Source organism: Anabas testudineus, chromosome 9 (assembly GCF_900324465.2).
Source record: "Anabas testudineus chromosome 9, fAnaTes1.2, whole genome shotgun sequence".
NCBI classification, from domain to species: Eukaryota; Metazoa; Chordata; class Actinopteri; order Anabantiformes; family Anabantidae; genus Anabas; species Anabas testudineus.
This window is the reverse complement of record NC_046618.1, coordinates 21693307-21713474: the sequence shown is the minus strand read 5'-3', so window position 1 is coordinate 21713474 and position 20168 is coordinate 21693307. Positions and strand designations below refer to the sequence as shown.

Here is a 20168-nt window from a genome sequence, read left to right as displayed (position 1 = left end):
CCCACAGATTACAGTGTCTATATTACAATAGAGATGCCTTTCTGCTCAGTGAAAACCAGCCCACCCCACACATAACTCCTCCAAAAATCCAATTGAGTCTCTGACTGTAAGGATACATTCGATGGATGAAGTCCCTTTACTTCCCATTTGCCATAACACCCAAGCTTCAAAGTGGGATATTAACCGATGAAGTTTAATAAAAGTGGCAATCTCATTGTGCAGCAAGTCCTGCCTGCACCTCCTGGTACTTATTACATTAGCATTATGTCAATAATAGCATGTGAGCGTAATAAAAATCAGAAAGAAATGCTGGTGCAGCTCTTTAATAAAGCACATTTGGGAGAATTAACATGAAAAGTTATGTTAACAGCATTGGGGAGGAGCTGGGAACACAAGCAAAGGTATAAAGTAATAATTTGTCTCTAGTCTTTTGAAATTTGATCATTTGGTAATTTATCCGTTACCTCCTGCACAAGGCTTGGAACATGGAGACCAGCTCTTCAGGGCCCACTCGTACGTGTCCTCCTGGATGACATTGTTGTTGTTGACGGGCACAGAATCTTCATGGATGATGTACTTGTACATTAAAGTAGAGCGCGTTTCATTATCCTTAGGTATAATCTGCAAACCACAGGAAAAATAATCTTTTATCCAAATTAATATTAAAACACTAATTTGTGCCATTAAATGGGTTTAATTTCAACATCCAGGAGAAAATAATGACTCAATGTTCTGTGGAAACCAAAACATCAGTACACAGTGATAAATAGTTGAAACCAGAAGTACAATACTCTCAGGACAAATGGAAACTCCAAACACAAGATAAGACTGAATCTATGATGCTGCTGTTTGAGCTTTTTCTCTGGATCAGATATTTCACAGGTTTGTTGAAGAGATTAGTGAATTCAATTCAACATGAAAGCAGCTGGCAGAATAAAATACCCAGCAGTAGTGTGGAAACAGAGAACGTGGAAACCTGTAGTTAGTGTGAGTATTTGGTTTGAGGGATTAGCACAGATACAGATTACTTAGATTATGTAACTGTCAGTGGAGGCTAAAAAAACAACAAAAAAAGTGGATTTATCAGGAATTATTCACATTCACTGGAAGACTAGCAACTAATTATTATATTAATAGTGCATAACATACTTTTGAATTCATTATTTAAGACAAATAAAGAATTAATAGTATAACCTATGAGCTGTAGCCTTGAAGTAAGCTGAAATTTAGCACTAAAAACATAAGTTTTGTAACTATCTTTCTGGATTTGCACCTAGATTTATTGAAGAACACTGAACAAAACATCTTTTGTACCAAACCTGGCTTTCTGGATGTCTTTGCTTATGGGAGAGGTTTGCATATTGTGGTATGGCCATGTTGATTTACCCCTTTTTAACAATAAATATTGTGTTTACAGGCAAAACCAGGGGCTAAAACCAAAGTTACGTCCTGCACAATCCATCTCACAAAACCTTTGGGGCGGGATTATACCTTATTTTTATAAATCCATAAAAGAAATGAAGAATTTAACCAGTTAATAGATTATTGTATAATGGAACATTACATTTGACATTTGTACTGATTTATGCGCAAACTGTAAATTAAACATTTTATTTAACTTTTGGAAAATTATGTTTTGAAACAAATCTGCTTTGTACCATAATCATTTGTTTCCGTTTCTCACCTGCTGCCAAATTGACTATGAGTAATTATCTGAGTCACCAAACAAGCACAAAACTCGCTGTGCTTGGAAAGAGCAAGATACATTTTTCCCCTGCTGACGGCTTTACACACAGAAGTGCTGCTCATGTGAAGACTGTAAATTTAACGGTGTCACACCTGCAGCTCGCTTCAGTGCGCTGAAACGAAACGCCCGTCCAAGTAATTACTCTTCTATCACAACATACTAGACGTCAACGTGCACGTTGATGACAAAACAATGTTGATATTGATATGACGTGAGAAATAGAGCTGTGGGGAAAACAATAATCTCATTAAGGCTGTTTGTGTCGAGAACAGCAGTATCATTTAATTACATCTTTGGTGTAACTGTAAGACAAAACATTAAATGTCAGCTCCAAATGATTATTTGATGAAAGAACAGATAAACACGTATTCTACAACATGCTGGCAGATGGTGCTTTTTAAAAAGCCACTGGGTAATTCTACTATCTGAATCTAATTTTATTTTTACCCCCGTTTCTCCTGCTGGCTAAGATTTTATTGTTTATGTCCTCTCTTACGCGGCCTGATGGAATATTTTAAAGTGGATAGTTACTCATCCTGGAAAGGTGGTAGAACTGATTTAACATCTGTCAATCTGAAAATCTGGGTCTTCAGGGGGATGGATCCATTTCACTCACTAATTCAGTTTACTTCATTCCAGTTAGGATGGCTGGCTGACAGACAGCAGAATCACTTTCACACACTGAATACATCATACTCCTCGCTTCATCGATCTGTTTAAGGGCTGTATGTCATTCAGAAATATGTTTCTGTTACAGGAGGAGTCACCGTGGGAAAACAGAGATGACTTTAAAAGTGTGAAGGGAAGAATAATGTTTTCTGTTTTCTCACTGGCTGCATTAATGATTGATTTAAAATCTTATTTTGCTATTAAAGCTTAGGTTTATGATCGCCATCAGCAAAATGGATGCTACCCTGCTCTTCTCACTCGTGATATTACAGTTTATTTTATTCTTCTAATCATCATCCAGAAATGACAAAACATAAAATGATACAATACAATAACGTGTCAGCCCCATGCACTCCTGGTTTATTAAACTGATTTCATTTTCTTTGCTCATATGACTTGATGTTTAAGTGATAACCTGCATCTTAATAAAGAAAGCATGGTGTGCTTTTAAATATCTTTGTGTCTTTAACCTTGTGCTGCTCCAGCCTTTACATTTACACAACTCAATTCAGACATTGCCATGGTGAAGAAAGGTATGCTAAGTGGTCTAACCTTACAACCACCATGAATTTTAACATAAAAGCAGCTCTGGTGTTTATTCAGACATCAAGGCCAATGTGTCAACAAAGTGCTTGGATGATAGGGGCCTCTATAAGACCAACATTTCTTAGCAGACCACAGAGGCAGATGCTATTAATTTTTTTTTTTTTGAGATTGACATGGTGGTCTTATGCAGAGTTCTGCAGAGAAATGTTTAGGAAGGGTTCCACAATGCAAGTCAGCAGAGTGCACAAAGATACTATCACTCTGTATTTAACACGAACAGTAAACAATAAACTATAGATGGGATCATGAAATTCTTAGAAGGCCTGGATACACCCTGCACATCTGTATTGTGCTAAAAATGTCCTCCAACTGATTAATTTCAAGTGAGAGGTCCTCATCATTTTTCGTCCCAGTCCCGGCACTGGCATCCTTTATTATCTCATGTCTAGTCTGGGCAGCCTAATGACAAATGGGAGGCTGGAAACCTGCAATTCTGGAACAGTTTTAGTTTCAGATCTGTGATTAGATGCTTAAGTAACTGAAGTGGTGCAATCATGTTTTATTCAGCTGCTATAGATCAAGTCTTTTCTTTCAGTTGCAGGCCTGAAGGAGGTCGTCCCTGCTTTGATCTCTACCCTGTTTGCCTAATACATCTTGCAGTAGTGGTAGTGGAGACTCCTGTCTCAGGAAGAGAAATACTCTGACTTAAAAACTTTAAATCTTTACTACAAATGTTACACGTCCTGTTCATTTCTTCAAGCTCCCCCCAAGTCTAGCTCATTTTAAACCCTCAAGTTCTGTTCAACGATTTATTTCACTAACCTAACCCACAATGATTTGAATTAGTAGCTCTCTCTTATTGTTTAATGAATAATTATAACAGGAAAAACATCCTACATGTTGAAAAGTGTCCACAAAAGGTTTAGAATGACTATTTCACTGGTTAATTAAGGAGGTTCATTATTGAAACAGATAATAGAAATGGAGAAGAATAGGACTTAACTGCTGCTTTTATACAGCGTTCACTGTCAAGCAAATTGTCTTTTAGATGAATTGATATGTGAGCTTTGATAGAAGAGGAGGTGTTATTACCAGAACCACCACAGGGTCATGCAGAGGTCCGTCAGTGTGCAGAGTCTCCACGTCGTCCTCGATGATGTAGTGCCACTCCACGCCCAGGTCAATGAAGCTCCTGGACTTGACCTCCTCTCCTTTTCCGTTGAGAATGTAATGTCCCGTTGCCTGGTTCTTGATGGCTGTAATCAGTCTTTTGTTATGGGCTGCTTAGTTACACAAGTTCTACGTTTTTCACAGAGAAGAAAAGCCTGGATTCATCACTCAGACATCTTTTCTTTTCAACCCCACCTGGCACTTGTTTGGTTTGCCTCAACATTTCCCATGTCTGATTAATTCTATAATTATTGGCAAGGCAGCTGTCAAACATAAAATCAGATGGGAGATGCTGAAATGAAAATGAAATGCTTGCTACCTGCTTTAAATATACTTTATGCTGTGTTTAAATTCCACAGGGCAAAATAAGTTTAATTAAAAGAAGCTAATGATGCTGGATCATTTCCTCTGGTGCTCAAGTACACTAATCTAGAACAGAACCTGTAAGCACATCCCAATCCCCCCTTACAGATTTCAACAACATGACTATTATCATGTTGAAATGAATGCAGAAATTATTTTTAAAAGATGTATTTCATGTTTTAGCATCTGTTGATGGTCTCATAATGTGTACTGCATATAGACAGGTGACATATTAAAAGGGAAAACCCAGCATTTCCTGTTCTAGTGAGGTAGGAACAAGTGTCTGGACTCTGCTGGAGCCATGAACACGGTTCTTCCAAACTATATTCCCTCATTTGGTGTTTTGATGATGGTGGTGGACACTGCTTTCTAACACGCCAGCCCAAAATCTCCCAGAGGTGTTCAACTGTTCAGTGACTCCGCCAGGAAATATCGATGGGGGCGTAGTTATCCTGGAAGAAAGCACTTCCATCAGCTGGAACTGTTTCATCACAGGATCAAGGTGATGACTCTGAACAACTTTACAGTGATTTTCAGTGACCCTTTCATCTAAAGGGACATGTCAGCTGAAACCCTCCTCCGCAGGATAACAGAGCCACCAGATCACCTCACTGTCGAAGGTCAAGCATTCAGGGCTGTACCATTCTCTTGGCGTTAGCACTTTAGACCTGCAATATACACACACAACTACTATACACTGATAGCAGAACTAACAGAGACAGAGAGGTAAATAATTGTGACTATTCTTGACGTAGTCACATCCTCTTTTTTCTCCTTACATATCAAAGTGATGTGTCACTAACATGTTCCTATTGATGTCTTTCCCACAGATCTAGATGCAGATGTCACTTTAGTCACTGTTTCTACTAAATCACCAGACAGTTGAGCATCTCTCTTAATAAAGAATAGAAGAAGAACAAACTGGGCCTGCTCAGCATTTTTATACATGTCACACAGAGCAACATGACTGGATGATAAATGCTCAGTCTTATTTCTCCACTCAATCAGGTTTTCCCTTTAATTTGTTGCTTGTTTCTAGTTTGCAGAAGACATTTTTTCTAATGGATTATTATTTTATCTTTAATTTCGTTTGTATAGACATGTATAACACTTATTTTAAGCTTCCTTTATTCTATTAATCTGGTAACATAGCTACTTTATGTAATAACCTTTGAATAATACACTGTCTTAACACATTTTCTATCAAAACAGGAAAAAAGGATCATAACATGACAAATAAATATTTTACTGCCTCAATGCTTCTACAGTACAGTACATGCATGAAATACTGATAGTAACCAAAATGCAAGACTATAAGCAGGAAACATTGCAACATTAATCCTAGAAACATAAGCAAGTGAGAAAAATTACAGTGATCCATCAGCATGTCATTTCCCACATAATGACAGCAGCATTGGAGATGGATGCTGTGTGCAAACTACAGCAGAGAAGTAAATCTGATGCTAAAATTGGCACTTTCCTTAAACATTATCAGTGTCGGTGTAGACGCAGGCCTCATCAATATCCAGGTGTACACGTTTATAAAGAGACTATAAAACTGGTATTACTGTGTGTTCTTTGCCACCTCTGCGTCACCTATTCTGCAATGGAGAGTTTCTTTTTCTTCCAGAGCTGCAGGGGCTGGTCAGACTAATCACATTAGAGACAGTGAATGATGCTTTGTGATAATGGAGGACAATCCTGTTCTCTCCTGATTCCATGATCCCACTTTGACCAACTGTCTCCTTTTCGTGGCCATTGCTTGTTTAATAATTGTTTAAATTTAGCTCAATTTCCCCAGACAGTGGTTGTAAATGGCACTCCATGCACCACTACACGTGCCAGCACAGGACGCACTGGGATGGAGCTGACGACTGTCATTTGTGTGTATGAACATTGTCCAGCACAAAAGACAAAAGTGCCAGTGTACATCACTGATTCCACCGGTGATAACAGATACCATGCAGGACAGTTTTCATACACACAGCTCGCTGCAGTGGGAGCCAGTGTTTGCACACATGCAGTGGCGTTCATGCAGGCTGCATGATAAAATTAAACTACGTAGATTATAATATTAAGGAATGAACAGCAGGAGTTGAATTATGATCCTCTCGGCTTTCCATGACAGCCCCCCATTAACCACACTCCAAATTCCATGTGTTCCCCTGTGGCTCTTTTTCACGGTCACTAGTCAGAACCAACAGTTATTGTTACCCACTGCTATTATGATGGTAAATTTAGAGGGGATACAGATATAAATACTGTTCTAGATGAGCCATGTTGACAACTGTACATTTAGTCCTGCTTTATGTATGATGCTGTCTTACATTTCTCTGTGCAGCAGTAGAATATTACATAGTCAACCTCCCAGACTGGTGTCGTCAGAGCAAAAAGTGGCATGCTGCACTAGAGCCACATAAATTTCCTCCAATGAGGTGACTATTGGTACATTATTGGGCTGCAGCAGTTAAGCTCTGTGAAACAGCTAAAGTTAATGTGCATTGATTTCTTGCTATGACTCAGGTGCTCAAAGAAGTTAATGAGGCCATTTCTGAAAGGTCAAGCTTTTATTTTTTTAAATAGAAGCTTTTTCAGAGGGATTTAAATGCCTGCATTAGTACTCAACAGTCAATTTAAGCCTCACATCATTACTATTTTTTGCATGTAATTGAAAGTCTTACAAAACTAGTTTGTGCAGAAAACAGGTTATTGATGGATACTTAAAATTTAAACCTAAATGTTACAGCACTTCAATCTGTTACCCAGATGCACCTTCTCAATCTGCCTGAAAGCACTAAAACATTCCTGGTTCATCCTACTAATTTTGTCTCAAGTATCTGTAAATGTATCCTAGAATTTCTTTCTTAGATGTTTCTGACCGAGTCTCCTTTTACTGACTAATCTGGAAATATTCCTACTGCCTGTCAAAGCCGATCAGAAACCCACAGAGTCGAGGGAGGTAAACTAGGGGCAATGACCAATTATTCACCGTTTCTGACAGCATCAATTTCATGAGGTCAACAACTTGTAATAAGGCTCCGAAATGCATCACACACAGCTACATAATTTGATTTATGCATATGAAAAATGGAAGGTGACTGTCCCTATCCTACATTTACATATGATTTACATAGTTTTATATACAAATACATGCTTCTAACCTCCGTGCTATGAACCTAATTTCCAAAAAAAAAAAAAAAAAAGCTTTTACTAAAATACAATAAAAGTTAAAACCTGTGACTTTGGTCACATAAGAATTATTCAACCTGTTCTATTTAAATTAAGGGACTCAAGGGAGTCAGGGATTTAAATTGGTTGTTAGAGGGCAAAGGTTGATACTCTCTACAGTATTTATAATAATATTTGTCAGACAGTCTGAGCATTGAAAGAGGTTTCAATAATCTTTCTAGGTTGGTTATGTAGATGGATTTAAATTAAAAATGATTTTAAAAGTCAACTAGACATGGTGTTTTCTATCAAACCCTTGCAATCTTGATTGTCTCGCTGTTACTGATAGACATCCTATCAGCCATTGAAAGGTGGTTGCAGACCGCAAGTTTCTTTATTGTGTGAGACCAAAGGGTCTTTTATAACATTTTAAATCTATGTTGTGCTTACGTAGAGCAAAGAGTTCATCATTTTGTGGATCTGTGGAGTTCGATCAAGTGCCAAATACAAAAGATACAAGAGACTCTCTGCAGGGTTCATCTGCTTTTTACATATTTTTAGTACTAATACTCTTTAAAAGAATCAATATGGCTCCTTTCATAACAGCTATTCTTTTTTTTACATTGTTATTAAGATTTGATCAAATAACTAATATTACATTAATTAAGGTTTTACAATAAGGATTTAAACTAACTGTATCTGAAACGAATTCATTCTGAGTTCTTTATTTAGTCCTAGAATTTCACTTTTAGCGTCAGGCAAATAACTTAACCGTAAATGTTAATGTTAGTTCCTGGAAAGCACACTGCCTGGGGCTAAGAAGATCGATGCTGACCCGTTTCACCTTGTGAATGCTGAATGAATCGTGCTCCTCTTTGGGCCACTAGCCGAACAAGTAACAGCTGGATTAGCTGCCTCTTTGAAGAGTTCAATCATCTGTCTGCCAAAATCTTTATTGTGTGTTTGCAGGGAATAACAAATGCCTTAACGAATTTACTGTATGGTTCAGTCTCATCTCCTCCACTAGCAGCAGAGGCAGCAGCAGCAAACTATTTTCAGCTAAAAAGCTCAAATGAACCCAGTGCACCAAACGGCAGACAAAGTTGGCGTCTATCCTCATGTTTCTCAGGAGTTGGTGGAAACAAACCTAAAAGTGTTGCAACTATTGAAGTTGCATTTATCAAAACATAGGGTGACGCTCATCTTTTTTGGGTTAAATATCTGCTTCATAAGGAGTAAGAGACCTGTATCATAATAGTTATTATAACAGCAATGGTATTAAGTTTGGAGGTTTAGTCATTTCTCCATTAGTCTGTCTGAACATTAGTATTGATCAGTCTTTTTAGTCAGTAAGCAACAATTCAAACTATTTGATGATTTAACCTTCCAAGTTTTCCATGCAACTAAAATAAAATACACCACTGTGTGCATGAAGTCCCCTTATTCAGCCATTTTAATCTGTAATTCAGTCCTAACAGTCTTATGTTCTTTAATAAAAAGGAATTTTGAATACAGTGTTAAAGAACACAGGAAGCAAACAGCAGCCTCCTGTGCCAAGTCTGATCATTTCATGACACATCCAACCACTAACACCTCCTCACTGTGAGCAATGGGTCACTGTACTTCCACCTTTGCTCTCACCAATAAATGTTTTTCAGACAGCTTGAACATAACCACACATTAACATTAGCACAAACAGTACGAATTGATCACAACATGTTTCCTGTGACTCAAAAAGTTCGAAACACACGCCTGCAGAGGGCTCTACTAAAATATGACCATGAAGAGATTTCCTGCTGATTGATTCCACGTTTCTATTATTCTGTTCATGAATAATGCTGATACCTTCTGACAGTGCTCGACTGCTGTAAATTCACCTAAAATTAGCCAGGAATAGGAAAAATAGCCATCACATTTCTGGAGCAGAGAGAGAACTACTAATCTAAAAACCTTTCATCAATAGATTGATGAATGATTATACTGTACAATCTTTAGGCTATGAACATGCTCCCATTTATATTCCACAGAAACATGAGGAGGATGGTGATTACCTAGTTGCAGCCACCCTCTACTTGTGCACATGTGTTTGTGTTTTGCAGTCACACTTACCAAGATTTTGAGGGTAGGCCTCATGTTCTTGGATGGTCACATGTCTAGCTCCAGGAGGAATGAGAAACATCTTAAGGTAACCTTTGCCAATTTGCAACAGCAGCAGCAGCAGCAGAAGCAGAAGAGGGGATTAGGAAAGATAAGAAAGACAAAGATAAGTTAAGCAGATACAGAAATAATCTGTTTGTTTGCAGAGGTGGACATGGCTCATGTTCCAGACGTTTGGTTCACTTTGCTCTACAGAGACGTTTGAAGAAGTTTTGGAATAAAAGAAAATGCCGGCTTCGCCTCTCGCTGCTGAAGAAGCCTGCAGGTAAAAGTTTTATTGAAACAGGTCATAAAAGTTCATTCATATCCATCTGTTGTCATCATAAGGCTTTTGGAAGTCTCAGTATGTCCTTGTACTGCTGTTATACAACGTCTGATCATGGAAGGGAGCAACTTTTGTTCCCTTTCTTTATGTTCGTATTGATTATTCAGACAGGATGTGAATGAAATAAGCCTTCAGCCCTGTTTCAATAACAATTGAGAAACAGGTTATTTATACTATAGGGCAGCAAAGTGACCGATCAGGGATGTCCACCTCTTACAAACCTACTGTGACTCACCAAGTACATTTCTAGAGTCTTCTGTTTCATTTAAAAACACATTTCGAGCTCCTTTGGGCAAAGAGAAGGCTCCTCTGGTTTTCCCTTTAAAACAAAATGAATCAGTTAGTTTTGCTCTTCTTCATTTCACGTCTCTGCAACAATACCTACACAAAACATACAATATTTAATTAGCAAGAAGGCACCAGAGCACTGCACATCAGCTGCGGAGGAGAACTACCTTTGCAGGCAGCGCGGCACTTGCCAATCACCAGGACCGAACTGCAGCTGTGTAATTACTTCCCCTTAGATTTGACAGACAGGTCCATTACTCTGGTTCTCCTGATACGCAGCAGTGACGCTCAGGTGATTATTATTACAACTGGCACGCTGTTGCATGGGTCACAAAAGGTTACAACAGGTGGCAGAGCGGCTGATGCAGCTCACTCGACAGCATATTGAAGACAAAAATAGCAATATAACTTTTGTAAAATGGCACAATATGGCCTCACACTTCAGAGACAGGTAATGTCTGAACCAACAGTTGCTCGATTGAAATTACAAGAGTTTTTTTTTTTTTTTTTTTGTCTGCAAGTTTAATTAAGGTGACATTTTTATCTGGACAAACACACAAAAGTTAGTTTGTTAGGTTGTTTCGTCAACTGCTCAAGTGAACGGTTCATCGAGTGACAACAAGCTAAACGGACAATTAGTAACGAGGAACACACTAAACAGCAGGTCGTAACACTCGTGTCTCTAGGAAATGTTAAGCATCTGGCTGCACTACAAGCTGGACAGGAAATACTACTACTAATACTAAGGAGGCTGTGAGGGATTCAGTAACTCTGGATACTTGCATATAGGGCTTTCCAACAAAGGGTTTTCTTTTTGGGCTCTCTTGCTTAACTGTTTCCCTGTTAAAAAATGTGAGTGGTTAAATTAGAGAGAGATTTTAAAGAAAGGAAAAAAGAACAATGTCAATTTCAACAATTTCAACAGTTTGATGAAGCCGCCATGTTGACGCTCTCAGGAAGTCCATTTTCATTTTTCTCTATGATTGACTTGAAAATTAATTAGTCATACGTGCGTCAGGCATCATGAAACCGTTTCAGTAAATGAACTGGTCAAGTTAATCACTTCATGCCAAAGTGTTAATATGAAGACGTGTTTTTCATAAAAAGAAATTAAAGACTTACTCACACACACTCAAACATCAGTGGACAAAGGTTGTGTGTGTGTGTGTGTGTGTGTGGACCCTCTGTGGCTGCACAGGGGAGATAACCTGTCAGGAGCCGCTTGAAGTTTGTCAAAGTTTGTACAAAGGGTTAGCATACATGATTAATTCATTCACGATGTAATAATAATGAAAAAGGGACTTAATAGTCGTTAATTAATAAGGGTCTTAATCCACAACACCTCAATTGTTCAGAGTGACGACTGCCACAGCTGTGAGATACACAGCACACATCCATTTATTAGCTGTGGATGAAAATTCTGAATGTGAGCAAACAGAAGTGACACACATTTTCATAAATAAACCTTACATCTGGGGAAATACAATAGCATTTATGATCAACAAACCATAATATACCACAGTTACACATGTGCCCTCACCCATTACACCATGTCCATCACTTTTGACAGTAAAGGCGTTTTTATCTTAATACATGCCATGCTGTTATCATGTGCCGTTTACTGTAAGAACAGCAAAACCTGGTACAGTGCCAGGAGCATGCTAACTCAGGACACTGTGCAAAAATTATACCTGCCAAAAATCAGCATGTTAGCGATTTCACTTAAGCTGATGTCAGAATTTAGGTCAAAGCACAACTGTGCATAAGTAGTTTCACAGAGCTGCCAGCGTGGCTGTGGGCTCATGACCACACAATATGCACAAAATACCCATGACAATGGCATGATCAAACTTCCACATTGCAGTGATGACATCTCTATCCTGCAAGAGTTACATGAGATCAGTTTTCTTATTTAAAATCGAGCTACTATTCCTAGGGCCAAAAGTGAACCTTGAAGCTCAGCTCAGAATGTGCTTAGAATTAGTATGCAGTGTGAAATGAGAACACAGCTAGAGCCCTGTCAAAGATACAATGGCACTGCAGCAAAAAAAAAAAACCCACGCAGCCGTCCTCTTCCTGCCTTCGAGTGGCTAAAGAATGAATAAATAAATAATACCATACACTTTCCCCTGTAGCATTAAGTGTAGTTCCTACTATTATTGTTTTTGGTCAGACATACTGTGTTAGTATGTTTGGCTTGTTTGGATGTTAAAAGAAGTCAAAAACTCAAATTGATGAAGAAAAGGTCGGAGAAATGCAAAAAAACGAACATGTAAGAGTAGCACGCTGACACTGGGTTTAATCTGGCCGGCTAATCAAAATCTTTAAAGCACTCGCCACTTTGCCTTTTAATCAGTGCTCAAAGGACGGCAAGCTCTCATCAAGTTATGGAGGCTGGTGGAAAACTGCACTCGACATTTAGTTTCCGGACACTACTACACTTTTTCAACACATAATTCAAGACATTTGCTGCATTATTGGTTAGATTCTCTGACACGTACAGATGAAACGGTGCCTTTGAATCTACAGTAATGTACGGATGAGTAAGGAGAAACATCATATTATAGTTTTGTGTCCTGACTCATACCTGTTTATACCAGGCAGGTGTGTGTTGTATATCCAGCAAGGCGAGTGTGACTGAAGGAGGTAACCACAACAGAGCCATAGCCGGTGACATGTTTACTGCCGGATTCCCAGTGAATGTGAGAGCTACAGTGTTGTTTGCCTTTAGGAATTATTTTTAATTTTTTACTGTGGCATTATCTATCATTTATCCAGAACAATAAACCCGAATATTAAAACTCAGTGATAACCCAAATTAATTTCAGAAAGGTTGTGATTCAGCACGTCTCTTCACTGATTACTATCATACAGTAAAAGCAGATAAGTTATCAAGGAGTCTACCGGTACTTCTGACTGTTTCCAGTCACGACACAGATTTAGCAGGTGGCAATTTAACAATTTAATCATCTAAAAATCTGTGTGCACAATCTGCTGTAGCAGCAAACGTTACTCTACAAGATTTAATAGTTTGTACTTGTTAAACTAACTAAAGCACAGTTTTAACCAACATATAAAGTTTTTGTCTTATTAACGAATTTCCATTGAACAACAAATCAACTATGACTGTATTCTACTAACAACCCAAACTCAACCGGAATTATCTCGTTCCTCTGTGATTTAGAGCTCCACTACCTGAAACACATCAGTGAGCCACAGTGTTGAACTGGGTGACTTGTTCCTTTAGGTTCATTATGATTGAAATGGACACTGTAGTTTATCTCAACAAATCCCACATTCACAGGGTTGCTGTTTCAAAATGTATTATTTCCTTATAAAGAAGGGCTTAGAGAGCAAAGTCGTACAGAGATATGGGCTATTGTGTCGCTGATTTTGATCTTGAAAACCACAAATGACAGAATAACACCAGTCTTATCCCCATTGTGGGGTGATAAGCACGATAATACAATCTAAGATTCTGGATTGTGATATAAAAAATCCATTTGTATGTTGCTGACTTTGATGTACTGTACACCTTATTATCTTATATTAGTCCTAATAAATGAGAGTACTTATATATTCATAATTCTAAAACAATGCAGAGTGTTTGTGTAAGGCTTTAGTAGAATAAACTTTCACTGTTAATTCAACTCTGTACCCATGAACACTGGAATTTAAATAATATGGACGTAAGAAATGTGAGTAATTATTCATGCTAATGTGAAACTTCACAAGTCGTGCCGTGTTAGTCTCAGTGCTTTCTTACCAGCTTTCTTTGGTGTTCGTGTGAACGTTCCTTTGACCGTGCGGCAGTGGGAGTTGTCTCCACCACAAACCCCACATTTGTCCTCGACTTTGGTCGAGCCTATTTCTCTGTTGCAGCCAACTTTCTGGAAACCAAAAACAATACATGAGCTGACTTGTTGTTTTATTTTTATAAGATAAGATTTGATAAGTCGCGACATGTCATGTGTTTTCCACGAGGTTTCATTAGCTATTGGACTACTTGAGTCACCAAACTGCTCCTGGAAGTGGAAGAAGAACCCAGATTCAGTCATTTGGAGCCGACATGTTGTCTCTTTTCAAAATGTATACATCAAGTCTGTCTCATTGTGATTTCCACAGAGGAGCGAGGTTTCTTCAGTTTTCTTGTTCTGCGTCAGTGTTTGACTGTTGGATTTCTCAAAAACTCGCGGACAGGTTTTAATTATTTTCGATAGCCACAAGCAAGTAAATAAACGATGCAGATCCAGAACCAACAGCACCAGCATGTAGTCATTTCATTTTACATTTTGGCTCATGACTCCTGTACTGCTGGGCATGTCAGGCATGGAGCAACACTTATTACAAATGCATCAGTGTGATCATTTGTGACATTTTTTTTAATTTCCCCTGAAATACATCTAATCTTCACCAAATACATGTTTAATATGTCCCTAAGAAAGTCAAATTAATTCCCCAACAGCCTGCAGAAGGCTGGGGTGCAGTAAAAGCTCTATTTTAGCCTTGGCACTAGTCACTTACAGTATGTTAATATACACTGAGAAGTAATTTCTGCAGTCAGGAAGGACGTACGAGCACACACTGGTAGTAATGAATCAAAACATTATTATAAAGTATAATAGAGCAGCAGTGAACAAGTACTCGGTATCTAACTGAGGGATGTTCAAAGGTCAACTTGTGTCAGCCTGATGTGGCGCGAGCAGTTTATCAACTTCACACCATGTAATTTCATTTCAAAGCATTCAAACATCAAATGCCTGTGGCCACTAATGTCCTTGATCATCTAATGAAGCTTTTAATATGTCAAAAACCACATAATTTACATACTATGTCCTTACCACACACTCTCCACGCACGCAGATACTGTAGGCGTCCTTGTATGAGCATCGTGTTCCATCATGCACCAGCTGCTTCATGTAAGCCACGTCTCCGGTCTCCTTCGACTGGCAGTACAAATGGCACCTCTTGTTGGCTACAAGACAAGAATAGAATATTTAGGCTGGGAAAAGTTCAATAAATGCTTTTAAATTAATGTCTTTTTAGGTAAAAACACATCTACCTAAACTATTAAACAGAAAAAATAACTAAACTATGAACAAACTTGAATCAATATTGGAAAAGTGACACTTTTCCACTGCTTGTGCTGCAGGGATCTCACAAACCACCAAGTCTGTCAAATACAGGTAAAAAAATGAATTTTACCACTAGCTGGTACTGAATAAAATTGACACCCACTAACTAACGCCCAAAAAAAAGTTAAACATTGTATGTAAAAGGTTAAGAAAATAATTGCTTCTATCATTTCTATAACTTTACTAAACTACTCATGGGTTCCCACAAACCCAGACCAATTAAGCTGCAATAGGCCATTCATGAAGTGAAGCCAGACAAAAGCAATGTCTGAAAAAAAAAACATCAATTGAAATAAGATTTATTTATTTAAACTCTGCACACTGAGACAGGGATGGCAGAAAATAAAAAAAGCAAAAGACAAAGAAACATAATGGAAGAAACCCACAAACAAAACACTAATTTTCTTGCACAAAACTTTGTGGTCAATATGTTGAAACTCCCAAAGAGTGCTGGGAAGGTCCCTTGAATATAAAATACATGTCTTCAGTTCTAGCTGTGAGAATCCAAATCTTTGCTTTGTCAGTTTTCATTGTTCCCTCTGGTATATATAAAAAAAAAAAAAACTAAAACAAAACTAAACAAAAAAAACACAAGCCGCATCCTGGAACCAAATAATCTGATGACATTTTTCTGGCTTACCATCGGGATGCTCGTAAGGCAGCCAGTGGTGTTTGGCATTTTGGAACTCAAAGTGGGAGTTTCGGAGCTGGCACTGCTGGGCTCGGAAGTCCTCAAAGTGCTTGGGGCAGTCGTCGGTGCTGCACAGTTGATACTCGTAGTTTACTCCAGGGCAGTCCTGGCCACCATTCGAGGGTCTGGGAGGGAAATGGGTTAACATCAGAGAGACTGGTCAGACAGAGCTTTTTCTTTGAACCCAAGAGACGCAACAGAAAAACAAATCCTGTCTGAAACATAACAGTCACGTACGATGCTGGGAAGCTTATACTGTATGAAAGTTTATCATCATACAGAAATAATAACTACATGTGGAGCGATTCATTTATGATATAATTTCTTCATTTCAATGCTTACAGCATTTATGTCAAGCATACTGATATTTTAAATGAGTAATTAACAATGCTTGACAAATGTTTTGAATATCAAGCTACAATATAAGAACCACTGAATAAAACATCTTTTCTTTTTTTAAAACACACAAAACACTTTGACCCACATAACAAAACATGACTAGAGTAAATATAAATAGCAAACAGACAGTTTGACAAAGGAGAGTTATCTTAGCGTAGCATAAAGATTGATGACACCTGAGGTTCCCAAACTCCTGGACAGTGGGTCCTCAAGGCTGCTCCTCCTCCTCCCTGCTCTGCTCTGTACGTCTGCCATCTGCTACACTACGCCATACTCTTCGCAGCCCTTCCGATATTATTCATTATCAAATTATAATAAATGAGAATGACCTACTTAACAAGCAGAAACTGTTGAAATCTCTGAATTATCATAAGCGGACTCAAAAAGGTTTAGGAACAAATGTCTCACACATTTTAAAGGTGCTAGTAGACATATTGTTAAATGTTTGCTTTAAAGAAAACAGGTTTTCTTAGTTTTCCTGTCATTATGCTAATCTAACTGCCTGCTAGCTTTAGCATTTAGAGATGTATGAACCTTATGTAACTGTTGCGTATTAAATGCAGATACTTATTCTAAATCAGCACTCTTAGTTTTCGTGAGCTCATTGAACTCAAGACAGTATTTTCCAAAATGTGAACCGTTCTTTATTTTAAGGTTAACTTCTTGGTTAAGGTTAGGTAAACAGTATTGTCAAGGGTAAAGTCAAGTAAACAATGCTGTTATGATTAAAATAAACCACATCTAGGATGATGATTGTGCGCTCCTGTGTCACATGCTTTGCTGAAGCCACTATTTAACATGTTTTTGTGGGTAAAAGAGCTCCACACTAATTCTGCCTTTTGCTTTACAGAGAGGACAAAAGTTTGTTTGTTAGAAAAGCTGCAGTGCTGAATAATGGTTTATTTTAAATAGTGAGTACGGTCTCATTAGATCCCATATTATAAATCTCCATCTTCTAAATAGAAGGCAGGGTTCTGTCAAAGTCATACACAAGGACATGTACAAGTAACTCGTTTATCTGTCAATTAGAATCAGCGTACTCCAGTATTTATAGCCAATTTAAATTTGATGCCTGACAGAATCTGTGAGTAAGAGCTTCAGTCACTTACGCCGGGTTGTTGCACTGACGTGTTCGGAAACGAACTCCGGTTCCACAGGACCGTGAGCAGGAGCCATATTTGCTCCAGGAGCCCCAGGCACCATCTTGCTTGACCTGATTAGGATTTTTCCACATGCAGTGACCTTTGTAGCACCACTAAGATAAAGATAGGGGAGAGAGAGAGAAGCGACATAAGCAAACACAAAAGCTTACTCTGTTGAATCAGTAAATGATAATACAGGGAAGACATTGTGAAAGCTGAAGTAAATGGAAAGTAGAGTCCTTGAGTGGATTCTGTTATGTCATTCTGGAAGGTTAGTGCAATAGATAGATCAAAACGTGGGGAAAGTCGTTTCCAGATCCAAAAAATCCTGTTCCCTGGCCTGCACAGAGCCCTGACTCAAGTTCCATTCAACACCTCTGGGACGACTTTGAACACTGATTGTAAGCCAGACCTATTGGCCAAGCATCAGTGTTGGACGTCACTAAAGCTCTGTTGGCTGAACAGAACCAAATCCCTGTAGCCAGGTCCAAAAAACATTTTAAAAGCCTTCCTGGAAAAATTAAGACCGTTACATTCTGCGATTTCAGAATGAGATGATCAACAATAATACTGATGTAATTTTATAGCAGACATACTTGAGAACAAGAACAGGTTTTAGAGTTGCATTGTCCTTATTACTTCTGACATAATTATGCAGAAACTGTTATTGTCTCAATGTTTTTTACGTCACTACTGTGTTCAAAAACATTTTGAGTGCCCGTATGCTTTTGATCACATCCTGTGGTACCATATGTGATGTTTGGCTTACTTTTCCTGGAGAACACTCGGTCCCATCGAGGGGTGGACCCTTCTTGGTTTTGCAGAAGTAAGGATTGTCTGGGTGGCTGCACCAGAGCTGTTTACACGGGTCAAATGTACGAAACTGAAACACAGACAAGAGAAAAGTGAGGTGGCATAAAGGTTAATGGGAAGTATGTAGTATCCAGATTCATTACTCAGATTATGATGATTAACCTAAAGGCAGAAGAGAAATGGATTCTGTGCATTAAACCTGCCTCTTAAAACACCTTATAATATCATCTATCAGGATTTCTATGACAGCTTTCAGCAAGTTTTTCCCCTTAATAAACAAAGTCAATATTTGAAAACTCCATTTTGGTTTTACTTGGTTTGCCTAATGTTAAAATTAGTTTGATGATCTGAATCATTTAAGTGTAACAAATATGCAAAAATTATAACTATTATGTCAAACTTCTCATGTAGGAACATCACATTGCATGTGACAAATATTTCCACTTACATTTAAGCATCTATTTGGAAAAAAAGGTGCACATTTGAATCATGCAGACATTTCTGAACATTTCTTCTTTTCCAGTCTTGTCCAATTGCTTGGGCCAGTGATTCTGTTTTCAGAAGCGCCCAACACAATTGGATTGAACTGAATTTGACTGACTGAATTTCTCTAAACAAACAAAACACATTTTAGCTTGTGACACAAATTAAACCCACTGTTGGTCTACATCAGCCCTTATTACTCCCACTGCAGCTCTGGCTCCCTGTGTTGTTGCTTACATGAGGATCAAACAGTGTCCTGGAAAATCCCTGCTCAAACAGCTCGAGGAAGTCAGTCACACTGGGCTAAACCAAAAGGACCAGTTGTTCACAAATTGTTGAATCCAGTACTTAATGGATTTAATCTCAGATAGTCCAGGGCTGAATGTAAAACTGAGGCAGATAAAAGATAATTTAAAACATATAACCAACAAATAGAAAACAAACTATTTACTGGAATGGAAAGTATTTTTTCTGTCCTTACTTGCTTGAGATTGTTTTTAAAATAAATGAGAATAATCTTCCTGTTACCTGAATCTTATACAACATATTACCCTAAATGCACGAGCTTCACTCTCATAGGAGCTAAATACAGCTTCATACATGTTAGAAGGTTCCTAATACTAATGCAAACAAAAGAAAACAACTCAACACAACACAACAATCCCAGTTCTTACATTCTACATAGGTACAACATAACTATCTTCCCCCACCATGCAAGTGGATGTTTCTATGCAGAGTTTTACGTGTTGTAGAGTGAACTGTATAAAACCATGACTTTACATGTTCAGGATTCAGTGTCACCAAGTGCGTAGCTCATATTTCAGATGATTTGACAGCTTCTCTGATTTGAGAAGAAGCAGAAGGACTCTGCACAAAACAGCAAAACCTAACCTAGCAACTAGTTTGTCTGATCAGTTCACCGTGCACATCAGCTGTGCACATTTAGCTGACTCTGCTGTCATTAATAAATGTAGCACTTTAAGCAAACAAATTGTGTTTTTATCTAAGTGATATTAACAACATTTCCAATATAATAACTAAACTGTTAAAGTGTCTATCAATTTCACTTGGC

At 38.2% G+C, this 20168-nt stretch overlaps 1 protein-coding gene across 3 annotated transcripts in view; it reads right to left on the bottom strand.

The window, feature by feature from the left end:
* The window catches only part of adamts3 (ADAM metallopeptidase with thrombospondin type 1 motif, 3), a 100537-nt gene that overhangs the window by 14118 nt on the left and 66251 nt on the right, over positions 1 to 20168 (bottom strand). The window contains exons 11-19 of one of the 3 annotated variants that reach the window (XM_026343581.1): positions 18570 to 18683; positions 17768 to 17913; positions 16209 to 16384; positions 15275 to 15408; positions 14200 to 14323; positions 10381 to 10464; positions 9773 to 9853; positions 4055 to 4218; positions 465 to 621 (exon numbers count right to left, since the gene is read on the bottom strand). In XM_026343581.1, coding sequence (XP_026199366.1) covers positions 465 to 621; positions 4055 to 4218; positions 9773 to 9853; positions 10381 to 10464; positions 14200 to 14323; positions 15275 to 15408; positions 16209 to 16384; positions 17768 to 17913; positions 18570 to 18683 — 1180 coding nt within the window. The remainder of the gene's footprint in view (positions 1 to 464; positions 622 to 4054; positions 4219 to 9772; positions 9854 to 10380; positions 10465 to 14199; positions 14324 to 15274; positions 15409 to 16208; positions 16385 to 17767; positions 17914 to 18569; positions 18684 to 20168) is intronic. The other 2 variants (XM_026343582.1, XM_026343583.1) reach the window with 2 other exon arrangements.